This window comes from Microtus pennsylvanicus, chromosome 1 (genome assembly GCF_037038515.1).
Source record: "Microtus pennsylvanicus isolate mMicPen1 chromosome 1, mMicPen1.hap1, whole genome shotgun sequence".
In the NCBI taxonomy this organism is placed as follows: domain Eukaryota; kingdom Metazoa; phylum Chordata; class Mammalia; order Rodentia; family Cricetidae; genus Microtus; species Microtus pennsylvanicus.
Window position 1 is genome coordinate 107063458 of NC_134579.1, and position 24167 is coordinate 107087624.

General features: G+C 48.8%; 1 protein-coding gene across 2 annotated transcripts in view; it reads right to left on the minus strand.

The window, feature by feature from the left end:
- Positions 1-24167, minus strand: part of LOC142852678 (S-adenosyl-L-methionine-dependent tRNA 4-demethylwyosine synthase TYW1) — a 78603-nt gene that overhangs the window by 49321 nt on the left and 5115 nt on the right. The window contains exons 4-11 of one of the 2 annotated variants that reach the window (XM_075977752.1): positions 20337-20438; positions 18697-18891; positions 17898-18167; positions 12502-12624; positions 11092-11209; positions 9726-9778; positions 3892-4010; positions 2522-2631 (exon numbers count right to left, since the gene is read on the minus strand). In XM_075977752.1, coding sequence (XP_075833867.1) covers positions 2522-2631; positions 3892-4010; positions 9726-9778; positions 11092-11209; positions 12502-12624; positions 17898-18167; positions 18697-18891; positions 20337-20438 — 1090 coding nt within the window. The remainder of the gene's footprint in view (positions 1-2521; positions 2632-3891; positions 4011-9725; positions 9779-11091; positions 11210-12501; positions 12625-17897; positions 18168-18696; positions 18892-20336; positions 20439-24167) is intronic. The other variant, XM_075977753.1, reaches the window with a different exon arrangement.

The following is a 24167-nucleotide window of genomic DNA, read 5'->3' on the forward strand; positions in this document are numbered from 1 at the left end:
GCCTGGGCATTACTCTACACCTCAGGAAATGAGCTCCCTCCAGGCCAGTCTCCAGGGACAGTGAAGACCCAGGGAGACCAGAGCACAGACCCTTCCTGGGCTCAAAATGAGACCCAGAGCTTCATCTTTAAGGGCAAGCTGTGAACCTGGATGCACGTCTGGAATCCCAGCATTTGGCGGGAAGCTGAGGCAGGAGGATGCAGTTCAACAACAGCCTGGCCTACATGGTGAGAATTTATCAAATAAATAACTAAAGCAAGCTGGTGCAGACTTTAGTCTCAACACTCAGAAGGCAGAGGCAGGCAGATCCCTGAGTTCGAGGCCGGTCTGGTATACACGGTGAGTTCCAGTCAGCCAGAGCGGCATAAGACCTTGTTTCACAACGACAACTGGGTCAGCAAGATGGCTTGGCAGGTAACAAGCCTGGCAACCTGCATTTAAACCACAAGCCATGTAAAGGTAGGAGAACTGCCCATGCACAGACAGGGGGCCTTGGAGGACACGTCATACAAAGCCATCGAGCTGCAAGACCACCCATCTGCCCACAGCAGGCTTCAATTCTGCACCCAAGTTCAACAGCACAGACTCCTGGAATCCTGTGAGAAGCACACAGGTGCTGGCCACAGCGACTCCTATCTGCCATTCCAGTACTCAGGAGGGTCAGTTCAAGGCCAGCCTGAGCTACACAGCAAGGCCCTCTTCTCAAAAATAGAAGAGAAGAGAAAGCAAACAAGAAGAGAAAGAATTGTACATTCACAGGCTGCGGCTCGCTAGACTTCCTCTCTGGAAGGAGCAGCCGTCAGCGTGTGAGCAGCCCCAGATGGCTCTGACTCACAGGAGGGTCTGGAGCCAGCGCTCGCCAGTGGAGCCAAATATATTTAAGTATTCGGCAGAACCGAGCTGGGAAGCTAGAAAATGAAGGGCAAAGCTTCTGCCGCCTCAATGTGGGAAATGTGGAAGGTATTTTATTAAGAGCGCCCACTTCTCACGGGCCATTCGCTCGGAAACCCTTTCCCAGACAACTCCACCTCAATGACCATATCTTTTTTTTAAATGTGATTACTATTTTTTTTTCTCAGACTCACTATGTAACGAGGCCTAGAACTCCAGCCTGGCCTTTAAATTCAGAGATCCATCTGCCTCCACCTCCTCCGTGCTGGGATTAAAGGTGTGTACTACCACATCTACCTTATTTTCAGTTTTAATTATGAGTATGGGTGTGTGTCTGGGGTAGAAGAGATATGTGCACATAAGTATAGTTAGTACCTGCAGAGGCCAGAAGAGGGCACCAGAGCCCCAGAACTGGAGGGGGGAGAGGGTTGTAAGCCACCTGAAGCGGGTGATGGGAACACACCTCAGGGGCACACACCAAACCACTGAGTCCCTTTCTCTAGCCCCACAAAAAATGTCCACAGACCAAAGTATCAGCTCAGTTCACACAGCCACCTCGTGATCACCATGAAGCAAGAGCAAAGGCTTTGAGGAATGAAGGCAAGTTGTCTCTAAGAGAAACTTCGAGCCGTGTCTCACAAGGGACTAAGCTGTGCCTGGAATTATTTAATTCTTCCATCTAATGGAAATAAAAAAGTTACAAGGGCCAAAATATCCATCAACTACTTCTGTCACGGTTTGGCCTCCACAAAGACTTACAGTAGAGTAGGAGACATTGGATCCTTGTGCTCACGGATGAATAAGCACAGGGCAAACAGGAATGTTAAACACACAGGGTTGTATCTCCAAAGGACGAGATATAAACCTATTTCCAACCAGAAGGCTAGGAACAGAGGCGGTGAATAGCCTGGTGACCATTTGTGTTGTCTTATGGCCAGGCCACACCAAATCCTCCCCCAGACCCTGTCGTGAGCTTGTTTATCTTGAGCCCGCTTCCTCAGTTACTCTATGGGACCCATCTTTATGGAAGAAGTCACTGTATGTTACTACTGTTCCCATACAGTCATGTCTTAAGCTTTGCTGTGCACATGGGACTGAGTTCCTTATCACCAGGAAACTCTTTTCAAATTGTGCTGTGCTCAATATGACTAAAATAAACTGCTCAGGGTCAGACTCTAGAAGTCTGAAACACCACTTCCTGAGTCGAGTCGTGCTGAACTGAACGGCCTTATCTTTCACCGGTCCACTGTGCTAGCCTTGGTGTTTGTAAAGACCCCGCATGGCAAAGACAAAAATCCCACTGGAAGAGGAAAAGAGGCTACTCTTCCACCATGTGGATCCAGGCGGTGCCGACGGGACTAGCATTCCTTTTCAGAGAGGATGTGGCTCGGCTGGTGGAACTGGTGGAATGTTTGCCTAGCGATCTGAGGCCCCGCTTCCATCCTCAGCAGGGATAAAACCATCTGTGGTGATATATGTACCTGTAACCCCAGCACTCTGGAGACAGAGGCAGGAGGATGAGAGCGCCAAGGTCACGCTCCACCACATAGCAGGTTCAAGGCCAGCCTAAGATGAATAAGACTCTGTCTCAGAAAAAGAAAAAGAAATAAACAAACAAGCAGGCAAATACCTTTGAACTGTTTAATCATGTTCTGATGGTTCTCGATGGCTTCCTTCACAATCAGTTCTGGCTGGTCCATCTTCCACCGCCATTCAGTGCCCACAGGATTGGTGTGGTGCCTGTAAGCACAATGTGGAGAGCTAAGGCCTCCCACCTGCTGTGACATCACAGCCCATCCAACAGAAAGCCAGAGTTGGTGGTCTGATAAAAGCCCCTCTGTTCAAAAGATTCTCCCTACTTTGAGTCACGGCACATGGCAGAGATGGGCGGACAGAGGTCCTAGAGGTCCCTTGGCAACCTGCTCAGCTCTCAGCTCATAGTCAATGTCAGGTACAGGTAGACCAAACACACTAACCTGATTCTGATTACTTATTTATAGGCATGTCTGTGGGTGTATGTGCACCTGTGTTGAGGTGTCCAAGAAGCCCGGGACAGGGTATCAGATCTCCTGGAACTGGAATTATGGACAGCTGTGAATGGCCCAACATGGGTGCAGAAAAACAAACTCTGGTCCTCCGAAAAGGGAATAAATGCTCTGCTGAGCCACCTCCAGCTCCTCTTTCCTGCTGTTACCATGCTAACTGAAAACAGACGCCAGCATGAGGTGACCTGTGGCCAACACGATAGCAGTGTGGACTGACCATTCCTAAACCACACGAGAGCAGAGGCGCTCACGGTTTAGAAGGTACAACCTACACCAAACACTGAGTTTCTCAGGGAGAGTGGGTGTGGCTTTTAGTTCTGTACTCCAGACTTTCATTTTGAGACAGACTCCCATGTAGCCTTGAGTTTCTGATCCTCCAGCCCCCATATCCCCAGTGCTGGAATTACGGTGTGGACCACCATGTGTGGTTTATGCAGTGTTGGGAATGGAACCCAGGGCTTCATGCATGAGAGACAAACACGCTACCACCTGAGCCACACCCACAGCACTTCTTACTCTTAGGCAAGTTCTTTTTTCTTCACTGTTCCTTAGAATAGGCAAAACATATGGGCATCATTTTTTCCAGTTATGATATTTCTCTGTGTATATCTGTGTGTGGTTACGTAAATGTACAGATGACCTCTGAAGACCAGAAGAGAGCATCCTATCTCGCTAGAGCTGGAGTTCCAGGCCAGTGTGAACTGCCCATGCGACAGCTGGGAGCTAAACTCAGTCCTCTCTCAGAGCAGAAAGTGCTCTTACCCACTAAGCCATTCTCCAGCCCCTAGCTGTAATGTTTAAGTACGAATTCGGTTAACACCCTGACGACAGGACTACATGGGCTGACATGCTTCTGAGGAATTTCCTGGAGACCGCGCCACAGCACAGGGGCTGCATCTGGCACACCCGGGGCAGTGCGCAGCATCTGGTCACCACCCTGTGCGTCCCCACTTACCGCCAACAGAAGACACACTTATTTGCACATGCCAAACTGGGGGTGGCCTCCATGCAGCGATGGCTCTCGATGCCATAGAACGTGTGCTTGTAGCAACCTCCTCTGCCCCGCAGCATTGACTGTGACAAGCAGGAAACGCGCCGTGAACGAACAGAAATGCAAGAGCAGGGCGCTGCTTCTTTGCGTGCACGCTTTAGTCTTCTCACTTATCATTACTGTGTGTCAGATGTGGGGGAGAAGGCTCAGGCAGATCACAACACACAAAGGTCCAGAGACAGCTTCGAGGAACTGACTCTTCCTCCTCCATGTGGGTCCCAGAGATTGAACTCAGGTCACCAGGCAAGACCTTTACCCTCTGAGTCGTCTCGTCAGCCCAAAGACATCATCTTAAGATGACACCGTAGGGCAAGATGGCTCTGTGGTAAAAACACTCAATGACTTGAGTTTGCTCCCCGTGACCCAGACGGTGGAAGGTGAACCAACGCCTCTAGGTTGTGCTCTGACCTCCACATGTGCTGTGGCATGCTCGCCCACACACACACCAACTTAGTAAGTTCTGCTTGTGCTTTTCCCAGCGTGTGTCCCCACTGTCAGCCCCACTCTCTCATCCTCGTCCTGACCCTCCAACGGCACAGATGTTGATTGAGTAGCTCATTAGTCCACAAATCCCCAAGGCTCCACTTCCTGTTTTGCTTGCTTCATGTTTAATCTACTTTGATCTCTGTGGTCCAGACTGGGTAAATCCTATTGACTAGTCCTGGGTGCAAACTGTCCCATCGATCTGCTGAGGTCAGAGCACACAGCCCGCCACCCCGCCTGACTGCTGAGCCCTCGGGAAGCCGTTTTATTCGTTTTTCTGCTTTCCTGTGGTATTGGGCCTTCCCCATTGTTTTTCTAGCCTTGCTCTTTGCTGGTCTATTATTCGTTCGTTTGTTTGAAGACCACTGACGGCCGATTGCTGTAGCTGCCTCAGCCTGGCCCGTGCATTGACGCCGCCGCTGCTGACAGCAGCTGATTACCTTTCATCATGACTGTTCCTGTCCTGGCTGTGACAGGTGATTTTTCTGTAGCACCCTGGGCATTCTGTCAGTGAGAAGACTCTTGACCAGTGGACTCAACCCGTAGGTCTCAACCCCTTGTAGGGGTCAAGTGATCCTTTCACAGGGGTTGCCTATCAGATATTTATATCACGGTTCATAACAGCAGCAAAATGGCGGTTATGAAGTAGCAATGGAACAATCCTACGGTTGGGTCACCACAGCATGACCTGTGCTGACGGCTCCCAGCTCTAGGAAGGCTGAGATCCACTGTTCTGGAGCCCTTCTCTCACTCACTTTCCACAGCGACTCAACTTCCCTGGCCTTTACAGAGTGTGTTAAGTGATCTTGAGGAAGCCCTGGCCCCTGCTGGTCCCTGCTGCTGAGGGAGCAGGGTATCCCCACCCCCCACCACCACCCTGTTGGCCTCTCAGCCTGGGCTCTTCTGCGGTAGGGCTTCCTCTGTGAACACTCTGCAAAAAGGAGACTCTCGGTCTCCTGAGGACCTAGAGGCTGCCCTGACTGGACACTCAGGTGGCATCACCTTCTAAGAGACAGCTAGTTACCATGGCACTGCTATGGTACCACGGGGGAAGAAAGTGTCAGGCCAGCAGGGAAGGAAGCAGATCTCGGGCTAGGTACTTTGTGGAGAATGGTCTCTTCTCACTGCGACTGACTGACTGGTATCTCCAGACAGCATGGGGACTCCGGGCCCAGCTGGACAGAAGAGCACACGCCTTATTTGTTGCTAGTGGGAATCCCAGCGCCCTTTGTCAGGAGACCTGGGCTTCCTAACTCAGCTGAAGCAATTCGCCTTCACGCCAGAAAGGAGTTGAGCCTGACAAGGCTCACTGTGAGGCTGAGGCGGCGAGCACTGACCTCCATCGCCTTCTCCTTCCAGGTGGAGGAGAAGAGACTTCCTGCTTCTGTGACGTCCCCAGTTCTGGCGCCCCAACCCAGACAGCTGCCCCCCTTTTTCCACCCCTTTCCCCAGCACACCCGAGAGCCATGCTTCTCTGGCTAAGGAGCCCCGAACTGCCCAGACATAAGGCCCAAGCCCCACTGGCATGCTCTGAGACCCAGCCAGGCTCCTAATCTTTCGGGCTAACAACCCAAGACAACGGCAGATCACTTGCTTCTCTCAGCAAGCGCATCTCCATCCCTCTCCACAGCGCTGCTTTGGGTCAGGGCTTCTCCGCCCCACAGATAACTCACATTTTCCAAACAAGCAGCAACCCATGACCCTGCAGTACAACTATCTAGTGCCACCCAGGTCAGGCCTCGTGACTTAATACAACACCGAGGCTGAATTACGGACTGGGCCACTCAGTCACACACTGCGATCAGGAGAACTAAGCTGTGGTCACTCATGGAAGACCTCGCTTGGGTCTGTGACAGCTGCTGATGCTGGCCCTCACATCATCCCTCTTTACCTGCTGTCCTCCAGGAAGTCAACAAAGGAGCTTTGTTCACTTGTTTGTTTGAGACAGGGTCTCACATGTAACAGGACAGTCCTACACTCTCTATGTAGCCAAGGATGGTCCTGAACACATCACTCCTGAACACATCACCTTCTGAGGATGCTGGGGTTCCCAGGGTACACCACTATACCAGTTTACCCAGTGCTGGAGATGGAGGAACCCAAGACTTCACGCATGCTAGGCAAGCACTCTTCTAACTGAGCCACACCCACAGCCCCACAGACTTATTTATTTGTGGCTTCCCTGCTCGGTTAAATGATAAAATGTTTTATTGGAAAACCATCAGCATAGTCTTATAAACCTGGTTCTCTCCTTCCACCACATGGCTCATGGTTCCTGACTCAACCAGTCAGACGTGGCAGCAAGCACCCTCACACTGAGCCTTCCTGCCAGTCCCTGGGAATATCTGTTCACAAACAGCGATGAGAAAGATAAAGAGACGGGGATAACTGATCGCTAATTGGAGAGGAGGGTGGCAAAGCTGGGAGAAGAACGAGCCACTGAAGGGCAGGAAAAGTACGAGACGCCAGCACAGATCCACACTGCTGGGCAAAACACTGCCAGTTTCCGAGTCCCGGGGCATCTTCAGGCACAACAGCTCATGGAGTTGGGCTGCAAGGTTAACCTGGCCAGGTGTGGAGGTGTGCATCTATAAACCCAGGACTCAAGGGGATAGGAAGTTCAAGGCCAGCCTGGGCTACTTAGTAAGACCCTGTATGAAAAAATGTCAAGAAATAAAACGGAAAAAAAAACTGCCAGTAGAATTCTCATTAATGTAATTGCTCTAAAAATTACTGCTGATATCACATAAATTGTTAATAATTTCCATGACTAAAATGAATGAATGAATGAATAAAAATTAGCCTGTAATACTCGTGTGATAAAACTGCTGTAGGGTTGCCTATCCACGTTCTCTGGAACCGTCACCACAGGTCTGCCATCCACCTTAGATCAGCCCTTTTAGGGCTAATTATCCCTGTTCTCAGTACATCACCTATCCTGGGAGGAAGAGCTTAAAGAAGACCATCTTCAAATCAGACACAGGGCTAGAGAGATAGCTCAGCGGTTAAGACCACACGGTCCTCTTGCAGAAGCGCCAAGTTCCGTTCCCAGCACCCACATGAGGCAACTCACAATCACCTGCAACCCCAGCCCCTGAGGACTCGATGCCCTCTTCTGGCCACTGGGGGCACTATACTCGTGTGAACATATACACACGCACACACAAACACAAACACATACCCTATAAAATTAAAATAAATAAATTAGAAACAAAACATGGGCCTTAACAAGTAATGGGGCTTCAAAGCAGAAGTTCTATTTTCTGTGGCATTCCATCCCAAGCCCCGACCAAGTGACATCTCGGGACTCTACACACCAATTCCAATTTATAAACGAGGCCTGAGTCCCTGTTAGTACAGACTCCGTTCTCACCTTCCCCACTGGGACAGAATCCCTGGGACTCTCAGGCCTACTTGAGGAAGGAAGGGCTGCTTCCATCTTTGTCTCATTATATACAAATAAGCCTGGCTTTTTCATTGCTGCCCCTGCAGAGTAACTTCAAATCTTTCTCAGTTTAAATGTGTCCATTTAGGTGGACGGGCTGTGAACGTGATAAAATGCTTGCCTGGCACATGCAAGGCCCTTGGTGTGATGCTCAGTAGCACACACGGAAGGAGGAGGAGCAGGAAGAAGAGCAAAAGGAGAAACAGCAAGGGACAGAGAAAGAGGAGGGGGGGGGAAAGAGGGAAGGGGAGGAGATGCAAGAGGAAGAGGAGGAGGAGGAGGAGAAGCAAGCGATCCAGACTCAGCAGCTGGCCCCTCCCCAAGCCATCCACACTGAAGCATCACAGCATTTTTGCACGGAAATACATATTTAACATAAAGTGCTTCCTCTTTCATTTCATTACAGATTGGATGAAACACCAATTTTCAAAATTATGCTTGTGATTTACTATGTGAAAATTGAATTTAGCAGTAGTAAGAGGGACGCTGCACACTGCTGGCTATGCACAGACGGCACCGAGTCTGACATGACTGAAAATCACTGGACTGGAAAAAAAAAAGTGGGGAACGCAACATGTGGGACTCATTAACCAATGCGCAGCCTGAGCACGCCGTCCCCAAAGGTAGTGGGAAACCAGAAAGGATCAGAGGAAAAATCTCACAGAATATTTGTACCTTAAGGAAGAAGGAAAAGGAAAAAAAAATAGTCTCTTCAGGGTGTGGATCAGCGGGTGGAACGCTTACTCAGCATTTACCCAGTGCTTAGGAGTCTCTGGGTTGGAGCCCTAGGACCAGACAAACCAGGTATGTAATTCCAGCATTTGGGTGGTAGAGGAAGAAGAATCGGGAGTTCAAGGCCATTCTCAGCCACATAAAGAGTTTGAGGCCAGCCTGGACTACATATGACCCTGTCTCAAAAGTAAATAAATAAATCAATAGGCTGCGGCAAGAGAATCATGAATTTGAGACCAGCCTGGGTTACAGAGACAGACCCTGAGAAAGGGCTCGTGGGACTGTGGAGAGTGGTAAGGGAGAGGTCCCTCCTTACACTGCTGCTACAACCACTTTGAAAAGTAGAAAGTTCATTGAAAGAAAAAATGTTCTAGTTACTGTGATCCAACAATGACACCTGGAAGTGCGCACACCACACAAAGTCCTGTACACGGAGCGAGGCCCCCAGCAGCACATTCTCAACATCCAAAGCACACAAGTGACCCGAGTGAGTGCCCACCAGCTGCTCAGTGAACAGACAGGGTGTGGCACACAGTGTTCTCGAGTAGCACGGATGTGCCACAGGAACAGCACAGAGAGTGACAGAGTCATCTGCAATATCGAATCGGCCACTCAATGTAGAGACAAAAGGCAGATCAATGCTTCACGGGAGCCGGAGGGAAACTCAAGAGTGGAGACCGCTGAGGGTGCGACCTTTCCTTCAGAGGTAAGAACAGCCTACAGTTAGACTGGGGTGAGGGCGATGGATACCCTATGGATACGCTAGGATACCCTATGGATACGCTAGGATACCCTATGGATACGCTAGGATGAGGGAGTTATGCTGCAGGTAAAGCACAGTTCATCAATGCCACTGACAGGGCACGGGGAGTCAGTGACATGTTCAGAGAGTAGAGGCCCTGCTGCCAAAGCTCACGACCTGAGTCCAGTCCCCAGAGCCTACAGGGTGAAGGGGAAAACCAACTCCTGTAAGATGCGCTCTGACCCGATGTGTACACATACATATGCACAAAATAAATGGAAATAAAAAATAAGTTGCAGAAAATAGCAATGATATTGGAATAAAACCAATAAATACCTTTGTCCATCTGCAAAGCTTCACACCAGAGTGGCTGCCAATCAACTGGTACCCTACATGGAAAACCAGGGAACAGAAAGAGAAGTGAACACAGAGTCTCATGACAAGAGGGGACACTTCAGCAAGGCCACTTTTCTTTACAATAGTCAACAGCTCTGCTACAGAAAACAGTTTAATTTGCCGAGGTGAGAGAGCTTTCTTTTGTCGGTTACTAAGTCTGACTTGTGACCAGGTCTCACTGAGTGGCCCCAGTCCTCCGTAAAGTGTCGAGGTGGTGGGCTGTGAGCCACCAGCCTGACTACCAGGAGAAACGGCTAAAATCTACCCACGGTGAGCAGGAGTTCAAGGGCATCCTCAAGTCTGAGGCCAACCTGATCGGGACTTCCTTCCTTAGGTGACTTTAGGCGGTATCAAGTTGACAGTTAAAGCTGACTAGGGCCTGCGCAAGAACACACTGGTCTCAACGACTACAGAATACATGTGACAGTGTGGATGAGCTATGTCCCCCAAAGGCTCACATAAATGACTCTGTATATCCATATAAAATGTGGAGTCCACATATGAGAGGAAAATGCCATTGTCTTTCTGAGCCCCGCTTACTATAATGATCTCAACTGTCAACTTTTCTACAGACATTACAGACATATAATTTCATTCTTCTTTAAGAGTCAACAAGATATATATGAACAATTTGTTTCCCCGTTCATCCACTGACTCCTGGCCAGGCTCCATCCACGTCTCGGCTAGCTGGCAACTGTAGCCCTTGCCGACAGAACTATGGTAGTCACGCTCGAGCAGGAATCTGTGGTCCTGACTTGAGAGTCCTTTGGGTGGGGCTGGCAAGGCGGCTCAGCAGATAAAGGCATTTGCTGCCAAGCCTGAGTTCACTCCCTGAAACCCAGATGGTGGAGAAACCTGACTGGAGTGTAGCTCTCTCCTGTTTCCAAACTATCTACTTCCCACTCTGAGGTCTCTCCCAGGCAGTCCTGCTGCCCCGAGGCTCTATCTCACTACAGACCCGGAAACATGGACCACATGAACACGGGTCCCATGAGCATGGCCGCATTAGCATGGACCAGATGAGCACAGGTCCCATGAGCACGGGTCCCATGAGCACGGGTCCCATGAGCATGGACCAAAAGGAGTCGCATGAACACGGGCCACACAGACTAAGCATCTGAAACTTGGTCTCCCTTATTGTTTTTCTCAAGTCCCAGAGCCCTAAGTTCCAAATAACACACACTGTGACCCAACTGACACACTAACCAGCAAGAGACTTTCTCTTTGTCCCCTTAACAACCCTGGCCTATGCTTCCTGTCCTGGGCACCGGAGAGCAGTAAGGTCCCAGTCCCGGCAGAGGGTCACCTTGCTTAGTCAGGGCCTCTCTGAGGGCAGGCGTTATCATGGCTCTTCCTTCGCTGTCTTCATTCCTCTCTGAGCTCCTCCTCACGCCAGCTTTCTCCTCCTGGGGGGCCTTTTCTCTCTGTGTTGAATTGAGAAAGGAAAATCCAGAACTGGCAACAATCAAAGCTCCTTAGCAACACCAAGGTTAAGGCCAGCCTGGGCTACATCTGACTCTCTCAAAGAAACAGTAACAACAACGACAAAAAGGCGAAAAGTGGGGATGTATTCAGGCTGCAATTCAATATCACAGTACAATATACACAGGAGCCCCCAGGGTCAACCCACAGCAACACAATAAATTAAATATACACATGTAAACACACACACACACACATACACATATGAAGAAAAAAATGGTGACTTATTTCCAGGTCTAACTAAAGATGAAAAACATGCACAGAAACCTCCATCTGATGATTTTTATGAGAAAGCTAAAATACTATACACTGACAGCTTCAAGGCATTAAGTTTTCATTTCTACATTCTCTGGCGGCCTCTACTGGCCACTAGATGAAAAGCAAAGAACTGTAACTAACCTCATAGGCAAAGCTTTAAGGAAGGCTTAGTCAGGTAGAAATTCCAGGATTCTATCTAAATCTGCAGCTTCATTTTCTATTTTAAGGCTGTTTCAATAAATAAAATTAAATTTTTAGTCAAATGCCAAAAATTACCTCCACTGTACACAGTTTCACTGATTTGGGGAAAAGACTGTGAAAGAACAAATGTCAGAAAGAGGCTGGGGTGGGACTCAGGAAGCCCTGGGTCCTGCTTAAGTACCCCAAAATCACACTAGACAGGAGTTCAAAGTCATCCTCAGCTGCAAGGAGAGTTTGAGGCCACCCGAGTTACAGAAGACCCTGGGACTCAGGACTAGGGAGGACTCAAGAGGCTGTGATGACATGCACGCAGCACTAAGTCTGCTCCATCTGAAATCTTAGCGATAAAGAATCCTCCCAGTCGGGCGAAGCACACCTTTGATCCCAGCACTTGGGAGGCAGAGGAAGGTGGATCTTAGTGAGTTTGAGTCCAGCATGGTCTACAAAGCGAGTTCCAGGACAGCTAGGGCTGTCGCTACCCAGAGAAACCCTGTCTTGAAAAACCAAAAAGAGAAAAAAAAAAAAAAGAAAAGAAAGAATCCTTGAGGATGGTCAGCCTCCACAGCCCTGAACACCATCTCTGAACCAGCTGCCCTCTACCTAGGGCATGTGTGCCCCAATACACAAATAACACACAAAATACATACATACACACATGAAATGAATGCCATTTTTAATGTTCAAAGTTCATCCCCTGCAAACCAGAGCTGTTCTGTGACAGAATCTGAGAGGTGACTGGACCACAGGGTCCAACTGCAGCTCCCCCAAACAGTACCTTTTCCTTCTTCATGGGGCTCACGATGTTGCCGAGGTCCTCGACATCAACCACAGAATTTAGGCTCTGATAGTCCTGGCCCCCCGACTCCTCCTCACTGCTGCTCTCACAGGGCTCCTCCTCCTGCAAGGCAAGAGCTTCAGAACCCCACACAAGCCGATCCCTCGCTTCTCCTTCCACAGGGGACCTGATTGCTTTATGGTATTTGGATGACTTTGTGTTGCTGCGGATGCATATTCTGGCCTTTCACAATACTGAGCAGGTGCTCTGCCACTGAGCCACACCGAAAGCCATCTTTACGGTGTTTTTGTATGACTTTTGTTTCCTGGATTTTTTTTTACATTATTATTTAATGTGTGTATGTGTGTGCGCGTGTGTGTGTGTGTGTGTGTGTGCACAAGTACCATGGTGTGCTAGTGAAATTCATTCTTTCCGCTGTGTGGGTTCAGGGATAGAACTCTGATCATCAAATTTGCTGGCACATGCCATTACCTGCTGAGGCACCTTGTTAGTCCCCCCTTTACAGTATTAATTTTTAAAAGTATAAACCACCCTAGATCTTTGGCCTCAGGGTCATCCCTGCGAAAAGGCATGACAGAGTGGGTCTGGAGAGATGGCTCAGTGGTTAAGGGCACTGAATGCTTTGCAGAGGACCCAGGCTCAGTTACCAGCACCCACATGGTGGCTCACAACTGTCTCTTATGTTGGTTCTAGGGTATCTGGTGCCCTCTTCTGGCCTCCATGGGCACTGCATCCACATGGTGTACATACCTACTTGCAGGCACTCACCAACAAAAATAAACCTTGAAAAAAAACTCAGTGACAAAAGCTAACACCTCAGCAAACCTCCCATGTGAAAGCAGAAGGGATGATGCTCAGAGGAAGAAACTGCCAGAGAGAAGGTGGGAGCAGGGGGTTGTGGGGTACATCGATATGACAGCCCTTCACGTATGACTTGAGGCCAGGTCATCATCAGCACTAAGAGCAGAGAAGATGGGGCCATAGGCCGGCACAGTGACTGAGGGTGCCTGCCACAAAGCCGGAGAGCCTGGGAGGAGAGAACGCACTTCTGCCAGGTATCATCCGACTTACACACAAGTGTTTCAGCATGTGTGCACACGCTCACATGCACACACATACATACACACACACACACACACACACGCACAAAGAAATATTTTGGGGAGGAGGGTAGGGACTTGTTTGCTTCTAGATGACAAAATGTGTCACAAAAAATGTCATTCAACAGCAGGCCATGTATATTTATACATACACACACACATACACACACACATACACACACACATACATACATACATACATGGCAGCGGCCCCAGGAGTCAGTATTGCCTGTAACATCACAGCCCTCTCAGTTCCTTTTAGTGTATGTGGTAAAGTTCACCAACACTGAACAGCCTGGAAATCCCACAGCTCAGAAAGTATCTTGTGGTGATGTGTGATGTGCCCGGGACTTGCCTCTGCAGGCCAATACAGAGGAGTAACTTAAGGTCCTGCTGTGGAAGGGCCAAGAGTGAGTATTTCCAGCACGAAAAGCAACCCCAGCCTCAGCTATATCTGCCACTCCCCTGCATCAACACAGAGGGAACGAGCACAGCTGCGACCCTCAAACCCTTCAAGAAAAGTCTGGTGATGTGGACAGACCAACAGAGTACATACCCACATGCACAAAGCCCTGAGCTCCATCCCCAGCACTGCACAAGGCCGGCATGGGGATGCACACCTATCATCCCAGCGCGCTGAAGGTGGAGGCAGGAGGCTCAGACGTTCAAGGTCACCCACACTAGGTATCAGTCAATCAATGCCCCCTGAACTACTTGAGACCCTGTCTCAAAAGTAATCAATTTAATTACAATTTGAAAATGGGCAGCAGGTGGCATTTAGCTCATGAGACCATCCTGGGCTCTTCTGTAACTTACGCTCAGAATCACATCTCTGACAGAAATGAATTCACTGCCTCTCAGAGAACCTCATTTCATGGCCACATAAAAACTAATCAAAACTGCCATTAAATTAGTTCTGTGACCTTCAGAAAGTCTAAAACCTGTCTTCAAAAGGAGATGAATGCAGAGGACTCGAGAGATTGCTCAGCCGTGAAAAGCTCTAGCTGCTCTTGAAGAGAACCTGGGTTCGGGTCCCAGCACCTACACAGTAGCTAACAATGGTCTGGAACTCTACTTCTAGGGGATCCCACGCCCCCTTCCGCCCCCCACAGGCACTACACGCAGGTGTAGCACAGACATTCTTGCTGGCAAAAGACCCATACACATAACATTCTTAAAAATAAATGAACTTTTAAAAAAGAACAAATAAAAAGTTAAATGTAATTCATGGAAGCCACTAGGGTTATACAATTAATGTGAAACACTCCCTTCCTCTCCAGTTCAATTATAGCAACATAGGGGAGCAGGTCTATAGAGAGCTCACGCTGTGGCTAAAGGTTTAGGAATAAGTAGCCACAGAAGGCTGCCTCCATCACGGAACAAGTGACCAAACATTAGGAAAGCACAGCTGTAAGGGTGGATGGGGAAAGTCACCTGAGTTGATAGAAGGTGGACACAGCAACAAGAAGCCCCTGGAAAATGACCAGCAGATTGGGAAGCTAGGTGTGGGGTGGGGAAGAGATGTGGGCAGATCGCATCCTGGAGGCAAAGTGGCTGAAAGAGGTGCGGGAAACTGTTCAGTGGTTCAAGTCCCTGCTGTGCAAACGTGAGAACCAGAGTTCGGATCCCTAGGATCTATATAAATCGTGGGTGAGCACTGACTGTCCGGTATTCCAGCCTGGCAGGAATGCAGAGCAAGCTGTCTAGAGAGACCAGGCATATCTCTCTGAGCTCTGGGTTTGATTGAGATACCCTGCCTCAGAAAATATGGCACAAGAGTGATGAAGGATGGTTCCCAGCACCAACTTCCGGCATCCACATGAGCATCCACACGTGTATGTATACCCAAACACATATATATGCCCACAAGCATGCAAAAACAGCATACGCACACACGCACACCACACACACATATGAAGATGTGGGGGAAAAAACAAATTCTGAAACTATTGCCTGAAAAAAGCACGCTAGCTCACGTATACCTGGACCACAAGAAACCTGAGTAGACAGACTACAGACGGGAGCAGCTGGAACAACCTGCTACAGAACAGGGAAGAAGGATGCTGGCCCAACCCAGGGGACAAGAGAGCAGGTGCCTGGCGCTCAAACTCACCTGTCACTCGACACCTATGCTCGGCACCAAGGACACCAGTGTGGCAACAGCCTGGTAAGGAAGAGACGGAAGAGCGGGATCGAGATGGAGAAACGGAAGGGTGACCAGGTGCTGAGGTCAGTAAGGTGAAGGAGTGGGGTTTCAACTCTACAGTACTGGGAGAGTGTGAGGCACACCTTTGACCCCAGCGCTCGGAGGCAGAGGCAGGTGGAGTCACCCCGGTCTACACAGTTCCAGAATATCAAGGGCCATATAGTGAGATCATATCTTTTCTTTTTTCTTTTTTTGGTTTGGTTTTTTGAGACAGTTTCTCTGTGTAGCCCTGGCTATCCTGTAACTTGCTCTGTAGACTAGATTGGCCTCAAACTCACAGAGATCCTCCTCCTGCCTCTACCTCCAGAGTGCTTAAATTAAAGGTGTGCATCACTATGCCTGGCCCTGAGATACTATCTTTAAAAAAAAAAATTATTCTTTGCCAGGTGTGGTGGTGTATCACTGTAATCTCAGCTGTTGGGAAAGAGATCACGAGGTCTAGGCTAACCTGGGCTACACACTCAGTTCCAAGGCAACTGGGAGCACAGAGGAAGGCCCTGTCTTTAAAGGAAAAACCAAACCCTAATGGCAGACACCTGTAATCCCCACTTTTCACGAAACTAAAACAGGAAATGATCAACCTAGGCTGAAGAGTGAGTTCAAGGCTAGCCTGGACAACTTGATGAGACCCTATCACTCCTCCCCTCAAAAAGGAAGAAGAAATCAAGATGGATCCCCACGTGATCTCACCATACTAGGCAAGAATGCTTTCCTCAGCTATGAGTCAGGTTCAAGGCCAGCTGTGTAAAACCCAGTCTAAAACACGTAAAGAATGGCATGCTGGAGACACACTGGCGAGACCTGAATCCTGGTTCAATCCCCAGTGCCACACACTGGGAGGAAACAAACGCCTCTGGCCATGAGTGGCTGCCCCTGGGAGGCTGAGACAAGGGGACTGTGTGTTTGAGGCCAGTCTCAGAAGGAGACTGCATCTGAAAATCAAAAAGAAAACCCTGCACCACCCTGATGGAGGGAAATGAACACAGCAGCATGGCTGGGGGAGTGAGGGCTGGGGCAGTCAGCCAGGGAGAGGGGCCGACCATTTACTCGGACACTGAAGCCTCGCCTAACGACTGGAACAAAAGTGGAAAAAGATACAGTAGGCCAGCACTCAAAGCTGAGCCTGACAGATGTGGCCAGGACGACAGTCAGAAGGTCCCAGCTGTGACGACAGCCACTGGACAGCCTGAAGGCAATTCTAAGGAAGTGGACACCTAAAGAATCATCAAAGTTTAGAGGCTAAGGGGGTGGGGTAGACAAGTGAACCCAGCTGGCCTGTTGCTCTAGTAAGAGTGAGTCAGGAAGGATGTGACCCGGGGAGGTATATGCTCAGACTAAGACATATGTCACTCCTCTTAGCTTGACCTGAGGAAGATGTTAAAAATCTGCCTGACTCAGCAATGCAACAATGAAAGGGACAAGAACGAGTGTCACGCCCTGAGCTTCAAGACCAGTGCTTGGAAACTGAGGTTAGCTTCAGCTAGGTAATGAGTTTCAGGCCAGCCTGGGCTACACAGCAGAGCCTGTCAAACAAAGACAAAGGGAAACATGGAAAAGGATAAATGGGGAAGGAGGAAGGAAAGAAGGGAGGGAGGGGGACAGGAATGGGGTGAGGAAGATGAAGAAAAGAAGAGGAGAGCAGGAGAAGAAGAGGAAAAGCAGGAGGGAAAGGAGGAGAAGTGGAAGGGGTTGAGGGGGAGGAGGGGAAGAAGAAGAGGAGAGGAAGGAGGAGAAGGGGAGGAGGGGGAGGAGACAGAGAGAACAGGGAGAAGGGGAAGAGGGGGAAGAGTACATATCTAGTCCATGGCTAGCACACGGTGAAGTCACGAGCTGCTCTCTCTCTCAAACAGCTGCACCTGAGCTTCAGATCGTCTAATTAGGGCAGAGGTAAAGCCAGGTATCTTCACACAATCACACAAGGGCATACAGTGGACCGACACATATGCTCGTTCTCTCTGTCTCTCTCTGTCTCTCTCTCTCTCTCTGTCTCACACACACACACACACACACACACACACACACACACACACACACTCACTCACGAGTAAGAAAGGAACATAGGCACACACCTCAGCATCCCTGGGATGCAGGTGTGAGCGCACCTCTCCTGAGCCAGGCTGCGAGGACTCGCACTTCCCTCTCTTGCAGTCCCCACTACAGGCCGTTTTCTCCCCGCTCTGCAGGGCCTGCAGCCGGGAGGTGAACTTGGTCTTCCAGGCTGTGAAGTCAGCCTCGATGCTGCCATGTTTGCTCTGAACTGCGTTGCGGTCTCCCTCGCCTCGGGTGAGCACCCGCTTGGCACCGAGCATCCAAAGCCACTTGTCAACATTCGTGCCGACCTTTAGGGAAGAGAGAGACTGAAAAAGCCACAACCCACAAACACACAGACTGAAAATCCCAGACTGCACTACAGAAACCCACTGACCTAGCCAAGTGGTGGTGGCACACACCTTTAATCCAAGCACTCAGGAGGCAGAGGCAGGTGGATCTCTGTGAGTTCCAGGACAGTCTTCAAAGCTACAGAGAAACTTTGTCTTGAAAAAAAACAAAAAAAAAAAATTATTATTATTATTGGGGCTGGAAAGACTGGTTACTCTTCCAGAGGACCACATTCAATTCCCAGCACCCACATGGCAACTCCTTCATCTGTCTGTCATTCCGGCTCCATGCTATCCAATGCTTTCTGTGCTACACAGACACCCAGGCAGGCAAAACACCCATACACATACGGTAAAATTGAAAAAATAATGATTTAAGCAGCAAAATTTGTAGGTTCGTTCTCACACACATGGCATGGGTGAGGACTTGTCTATCTGCTCGTCTTTTCGTTAAGGAAGGGCCTGGCCCTATAGCTCACCGAGCACCCACCTTGTTGAAGTGGCTCTGGTAGGCAGAGTCTCCCAAACCAAACACTGCGTATCTCAGACCCTTCAGGTAAGTCTTGCCGAAGCGGAAGTCATTAGCCGCTTCCTCCAACCACTTGCAGAACCACTCCGCACTCTCGGTAGGGCGGCCGTCCGTGTAAGTAGCAACCAGGAAGGCACAGACATTTTTACTAGTGATCTAAATAAAACAGTGTTTACATCAGAAGGATATAGAACTAGGAAAAATTACAAGAATATTCAAGACACAATGGAAATGGCTTAGTGGTTAAGAGCACCTGCTGCTCTTACAAGGACCCAGGTTCTATTCCCAAAACCTACACGGGGGAACAGAACCAGCTATAACTTCAGTTCAAGGGTGATGTGGGATGTTCTTCTGTATATGTGCCGCTTTTATTGGTTATGAATAAGGCTGTTCCGGCCAATGGCTTAGCAGAATAAAGCCAGACGGGAAATCCGAACAGAGATAGAGAGTGTGGGAGGAGTCAAGCAGATACCAGCCAGCCAGCAACCAAGGAAATAAACCAGGTAGAAAATGAGGTAATGCCACGGGCATGTGCAATACATAGACTAATAGAAGTGGATTAATTTAAGATGTAAGAGCTAGCTAGAAATATGCCTGAGCCATTGGCCAGTGTAATAATTAATATAGTTTCTGTGTGATTATTCAGGTCTGGGAGGCCGGGAAACAAAAGTGCAATCTCTGCCTACATAGGGGATTCAACAATGCCCTCTTCTGGCCTCCATGGGCACCAGCTAAGTACATGGTTCACTTACAGACAAACACTAATATTCAAAAAATATAAGCTGGGTGATGGTGGCACACACCTTTAATCCCAGCACTCAGGATGAAGAGGGAAGTGGCAGCAATTAAAAAAAAATACACCTGAGCCGGGCAGTGGTGGCGTACACCTTTAATCCCAGCACTCGGGAGGCAGAGGCAGGTGGATCTCTGTGAGTTCGAGACCAGCCTGGTCTACAAGAGCTAGTTCCAGGACAGGTTCCAAAGCTACAGAGTAACCCTGTCTCAAAAATAAATAAATAAATAAATAAAAAGATATAACAAACCTGTAAAAATAATTATATACAAGGTATCAATTACCTAAGTGAAGTTCATTTCTTAAACACTGGTATTGGAGCTGAGCATAGTGGCACACCAGGAATCCCAGCACTCTTAGGAAGCAGAGGCAATAGGACTGCCTCGGTCTGAGGTCAAGCCAGGGCTACAGGGCAAGAGCTTGACTCAAAACCAAATAAATCAAAGTTTCTGAGTCATAGTGGGAAAGCTTCCAGTTGAAATGGTTCAGCACGAAAATTCAATTCATTCTGGAGAGTCTAATAACCCCATGAGACAGGTGACCAATTAGATTTGGATTTTAAAGTTTCATTTTAGTTGTGTGAATGAGTGAGGTCTGTGCACATAAATGCTATGCCTGAAGAGGCCAGAAGAGGGCACCACATTCCCTAGATCCAGAATGATGGGCAGCTGTGAGCCATCCAAGGTGGGTGCTGGGAAACCAACTGGATCCTCTTCAAGAGCCATACGAGTTCTTAACTGCTGAGCCACCTCTGCAGCCCCAAATTTGGGGTTTTAATTGAAGAAAAAACATAAAGGCAGCTACCAACCTCCCCTATCAGATTGTCGTCTGGATCGTATTCCTTCAAGTTAACAATGGCCACAGGCAGGTCCAGAGAGGTAACTGCTTCGGCAAGAGTCACCGCAAATCCCTAAAAAGAGGGGAAAAAATGAAAAATAATTCTTCGGTGTGCCAAATAAGGAAAATTGTTGTTCGCTTCAGCCGTCAAGGGAGTACGGTGCCAGTCATGGTGGATGCTTCTCCAGCAGCTTTGTCCTGAGTGTTCATCATCAGGAGCAGGGTATTCTCACAGAAATGAGACACTAAGTCGTATTCTCAACCCATAAAGGTGTGCACAGGGCTAAACCCACACTGACTTCAGTTCTTTGCCAACAGGAACAGAAAAACTGTAAGGAGAGTGGAAACTAGAGAAGCTGGGGGCTGGTGAGATGGCGCCGTGCATAAAGGAAGGCACTTGCCTCCGAGTTTGATGACCTAGGTTGGATCCCAGGGACAAACATGGTAGAAAGATAAAACCAACTCCAACAAGTTGTCCTGATCGCCACACACATTCATGTGAGTACATACACACACACACACACACACTCACTCACTCTAAATAAAAGCAAAAAATTATTATCTTAAAAAGAGAAGCTAGACTGGGGTGATAGCTCATAGGGTTAGGGAGCTTAGCACATAAGCATGAGGACCTGAGTTCAGGCCCCTAGGACCCACGTAAAGGCAGACACAAGAGCACACACTGGAATGCTAGTACTCCTACAACACGATGGGACTTGGAGACAGGAGAATCCCAGAAACTGGTAGGCTAGCTGAGGTCCACAGCCTTCAGCAACACAGACCCAGTCTCAAACAAGGTGGAAAATACGGACAAACACCCAAGTTTGTCTTCTGAGCTCCACTTGTCCATTATGGCACGTGTACACACACACGCGCGCACACACACACACAAATAATGTTTAGACGAGGAAAAGAAGAAAAAACCAGGCATGATGGTATGTATTTATAATCCCAGCATTCAGGAGTCAGACACAGGTGGCTCCCTGGACAGTCAACCCAGCCTATTTGGAGATTCCCAAGCCAGCAGGACGCCCTTTTGCCTCTGAAGAACAACGTCCAGGGTTTTTCCTTGGGGGTAGGTGGGGAGGGCTGCAAACACCAGGGCCAGCAGGGTCAGTCCGAGTGAGGCGAGAAGGAAGTCCAGCTCCGCACGACTCAGGAGCCAGTTTTGTTTCAAACTAGGAGTTTGACCCCAGGCAGTTTATTTTAGCCATATTTAAGCAGAGCATAATTTTGGAAAATAACTTTCCTGATAACTAACTCAACCCCATGTGTACGACAAAGCTCAAAGACATTGGCACTCTTTTCAAAGGGCCTATGGCCTCTTCCATAGACAAGATGCACTGACTGGTCAGATGAGGCCTGGGAAGGAAGAGTCTGGGGGAGTCGAGTGGGGCCTGGCCCACAGACAGCAGGGGTCATGGGGCTATCAACCACATCCATTCCCAGCCTGCCGGGTGGAAAACAAGTTAAACATTTATTCCTCGAAGAGATAACCCTACGTGTTTGACATTCCCAGCTCCCTAGTGCGCATCTGTGAGCACAGGAACCTCATGTGTGCTTATCTATGTAAAGATGTGTTGGTGTTCTACCTCGCCTGCCTAAGGCACCTGATTGGTCTAATAAAAAGCCGACCAAGGCTAGACCGTGTCAGCCTCATTCTGGGCACCATTACACCGAAGCCAACAAGAGGGACAGAGCCCTGGTCCTGAAGAAGGCGTCTGGCTTACTGGATGAATAGACAAGAGTCAGTAAAACCAACCAGACGGAGATGAAGAAAACACACTCAGAGGAGTGGGCAGAATCCAGGCTGGGCAAGGTGCGTGCCACACAAGTGCACTGCGCATGCACACTTGCACAAGTGTATACAAGGAAGGTCTTACACAAGTGCACTGCACGTGCACACTTGCACAAGTGCATACAAGGAAGGTCTTACACAAGTGCACTGCACGTGCACACTTGCACAAGTGCATACAAGGAAGGTCTTACACAAGTGCACTGCGCGTGCACACTTGCACAAGTGCATACAAGGAAGGTCTTACACAAGTGCACTGCACGTGCACACTTGCACAAGTGCATACAAGGAAGGTCTTACACAAGTGCACTGCACGTGCACATTTGCACAAGTGCATACAAGGAAGGTCTTACACAAGTGCACTGCGCATGCACACTTGCACAAGTGCATACAAGGAAGGTCTTACACAAGTGCACTGCACGTGCACACTTGCACAAGTGCATACAAGGAAGGTCTTACACAAGTGCACTGCGCGTGCACACTTGCACAAGTGCATACAAGGAAGGTCTTACACAAGTGCACTGCGCGTGCACACTTGCACAAGTGCATACAAGGAAGGTCTTACACAAGTGCACTGCACGTGCACACTTGCACAAGTGCATACAAGGAAGGTCTTACACAAGTGCACTGCACGTGCACACTTGCACAAGTGCATACAAGGTCTTACACAAGTGCACTGCGCGTGCACACTTGCACAAGTGCATACAAGGAAGGTCTTACACAAGTGCACTGCACGTGCACACTTGCACAAGTTGATAAAAGTGCGTACGTGAGAAAATAAGCAGCCGATCTATGTTACCAAGCACAAAGTCTCTGAACCCCTGAATTCACTATCGTGCCAGTGATAAGACTCACCAGAGAGCCCTTAGATGGCTTCAGGATAGAGAGTGGCGGCCAGAAAAACCAACCATGTGACTAGAACTTAATGACCAATGACCTCCAATTAAAAGGAGTCATTATGTAATTAATATGTCAAGATAACGCCTAAGAATTATTCAGCAAAGGTCATTTTCTGGTACAAAGAGAATCTGAAGTCAACTTGGCATAAAGAAAAACTTGTCTGAAAAAGAAAAATTAAGGTTCTGAATGGAGCCAGCGAGACGGACGGCTCAGTGGGGAAAGGCACTCGCTGCCACAGCTCATATCCAGAGTTTAAGTCCCATCCCCAGCCCACACGGGAGAAGAACTGACTTCTGCAAGATGTCCCTCTGGCGTCCACATGTGTGTCCACATACACGCTCATGCACACACTAAAATAAATAGTTTTTTAAATGAAATAACAGTATTACTCTGAACAGGACACCTGAGACTGTCTCAAAACAAAACAGCTCTTCTGCATAATACCCACAAGAGGGCAGCAGAACCCTCTTCTGCAGCACACAAAATAACAGCCCTTGGTTTTTTGCTTTATTGGGTTTGTTTTTTTAATTCATCCTCACGGCAGCCTTCCTGGGTCTTTTCCTGGAAAGAATTCAACAGCTGTGACCTCATTCCAGGGAGGCCAGTGACAGTGGAGCCAAGAAGAGAAGCTGACAGCTCTGGTCACACATCTCCAGCTGGGGTCTACAACCTTCCCCGGCTTTGGTACACTGATTGCACTGAACAGATATGTGAACTTGCAGAGATGGGACCCATCCCTAACAACATCACGGTGATTCACTTTTCTTGAGTAGGCACCCCAAGGAAGCTATAAATGCAGTCCTCAAAAAAAAAAAAAAAAACAAACAAAAAAAACCCCACAGACTTCCTTCATTACCAGTGTTCCACAACTTTCTCCACCTCATTATGAGGGTCTCACATAGGAGATTGCAATGTCATGTCAGAACGTCACAGGGTTGGATGTGCCTGAAGTCCACGTCCTGTCCCCACAGGTACAATCTCCAACCTCCAGAGACAGACAGGCTTCGGGGCCCTTCAAACCCAGGATGCACGGACACTGGGCCCAACAGAAGGAAGCCACCCAACATATACCAGGAAGGAAGAGAGGCTAGAAGGACTGGAATACTG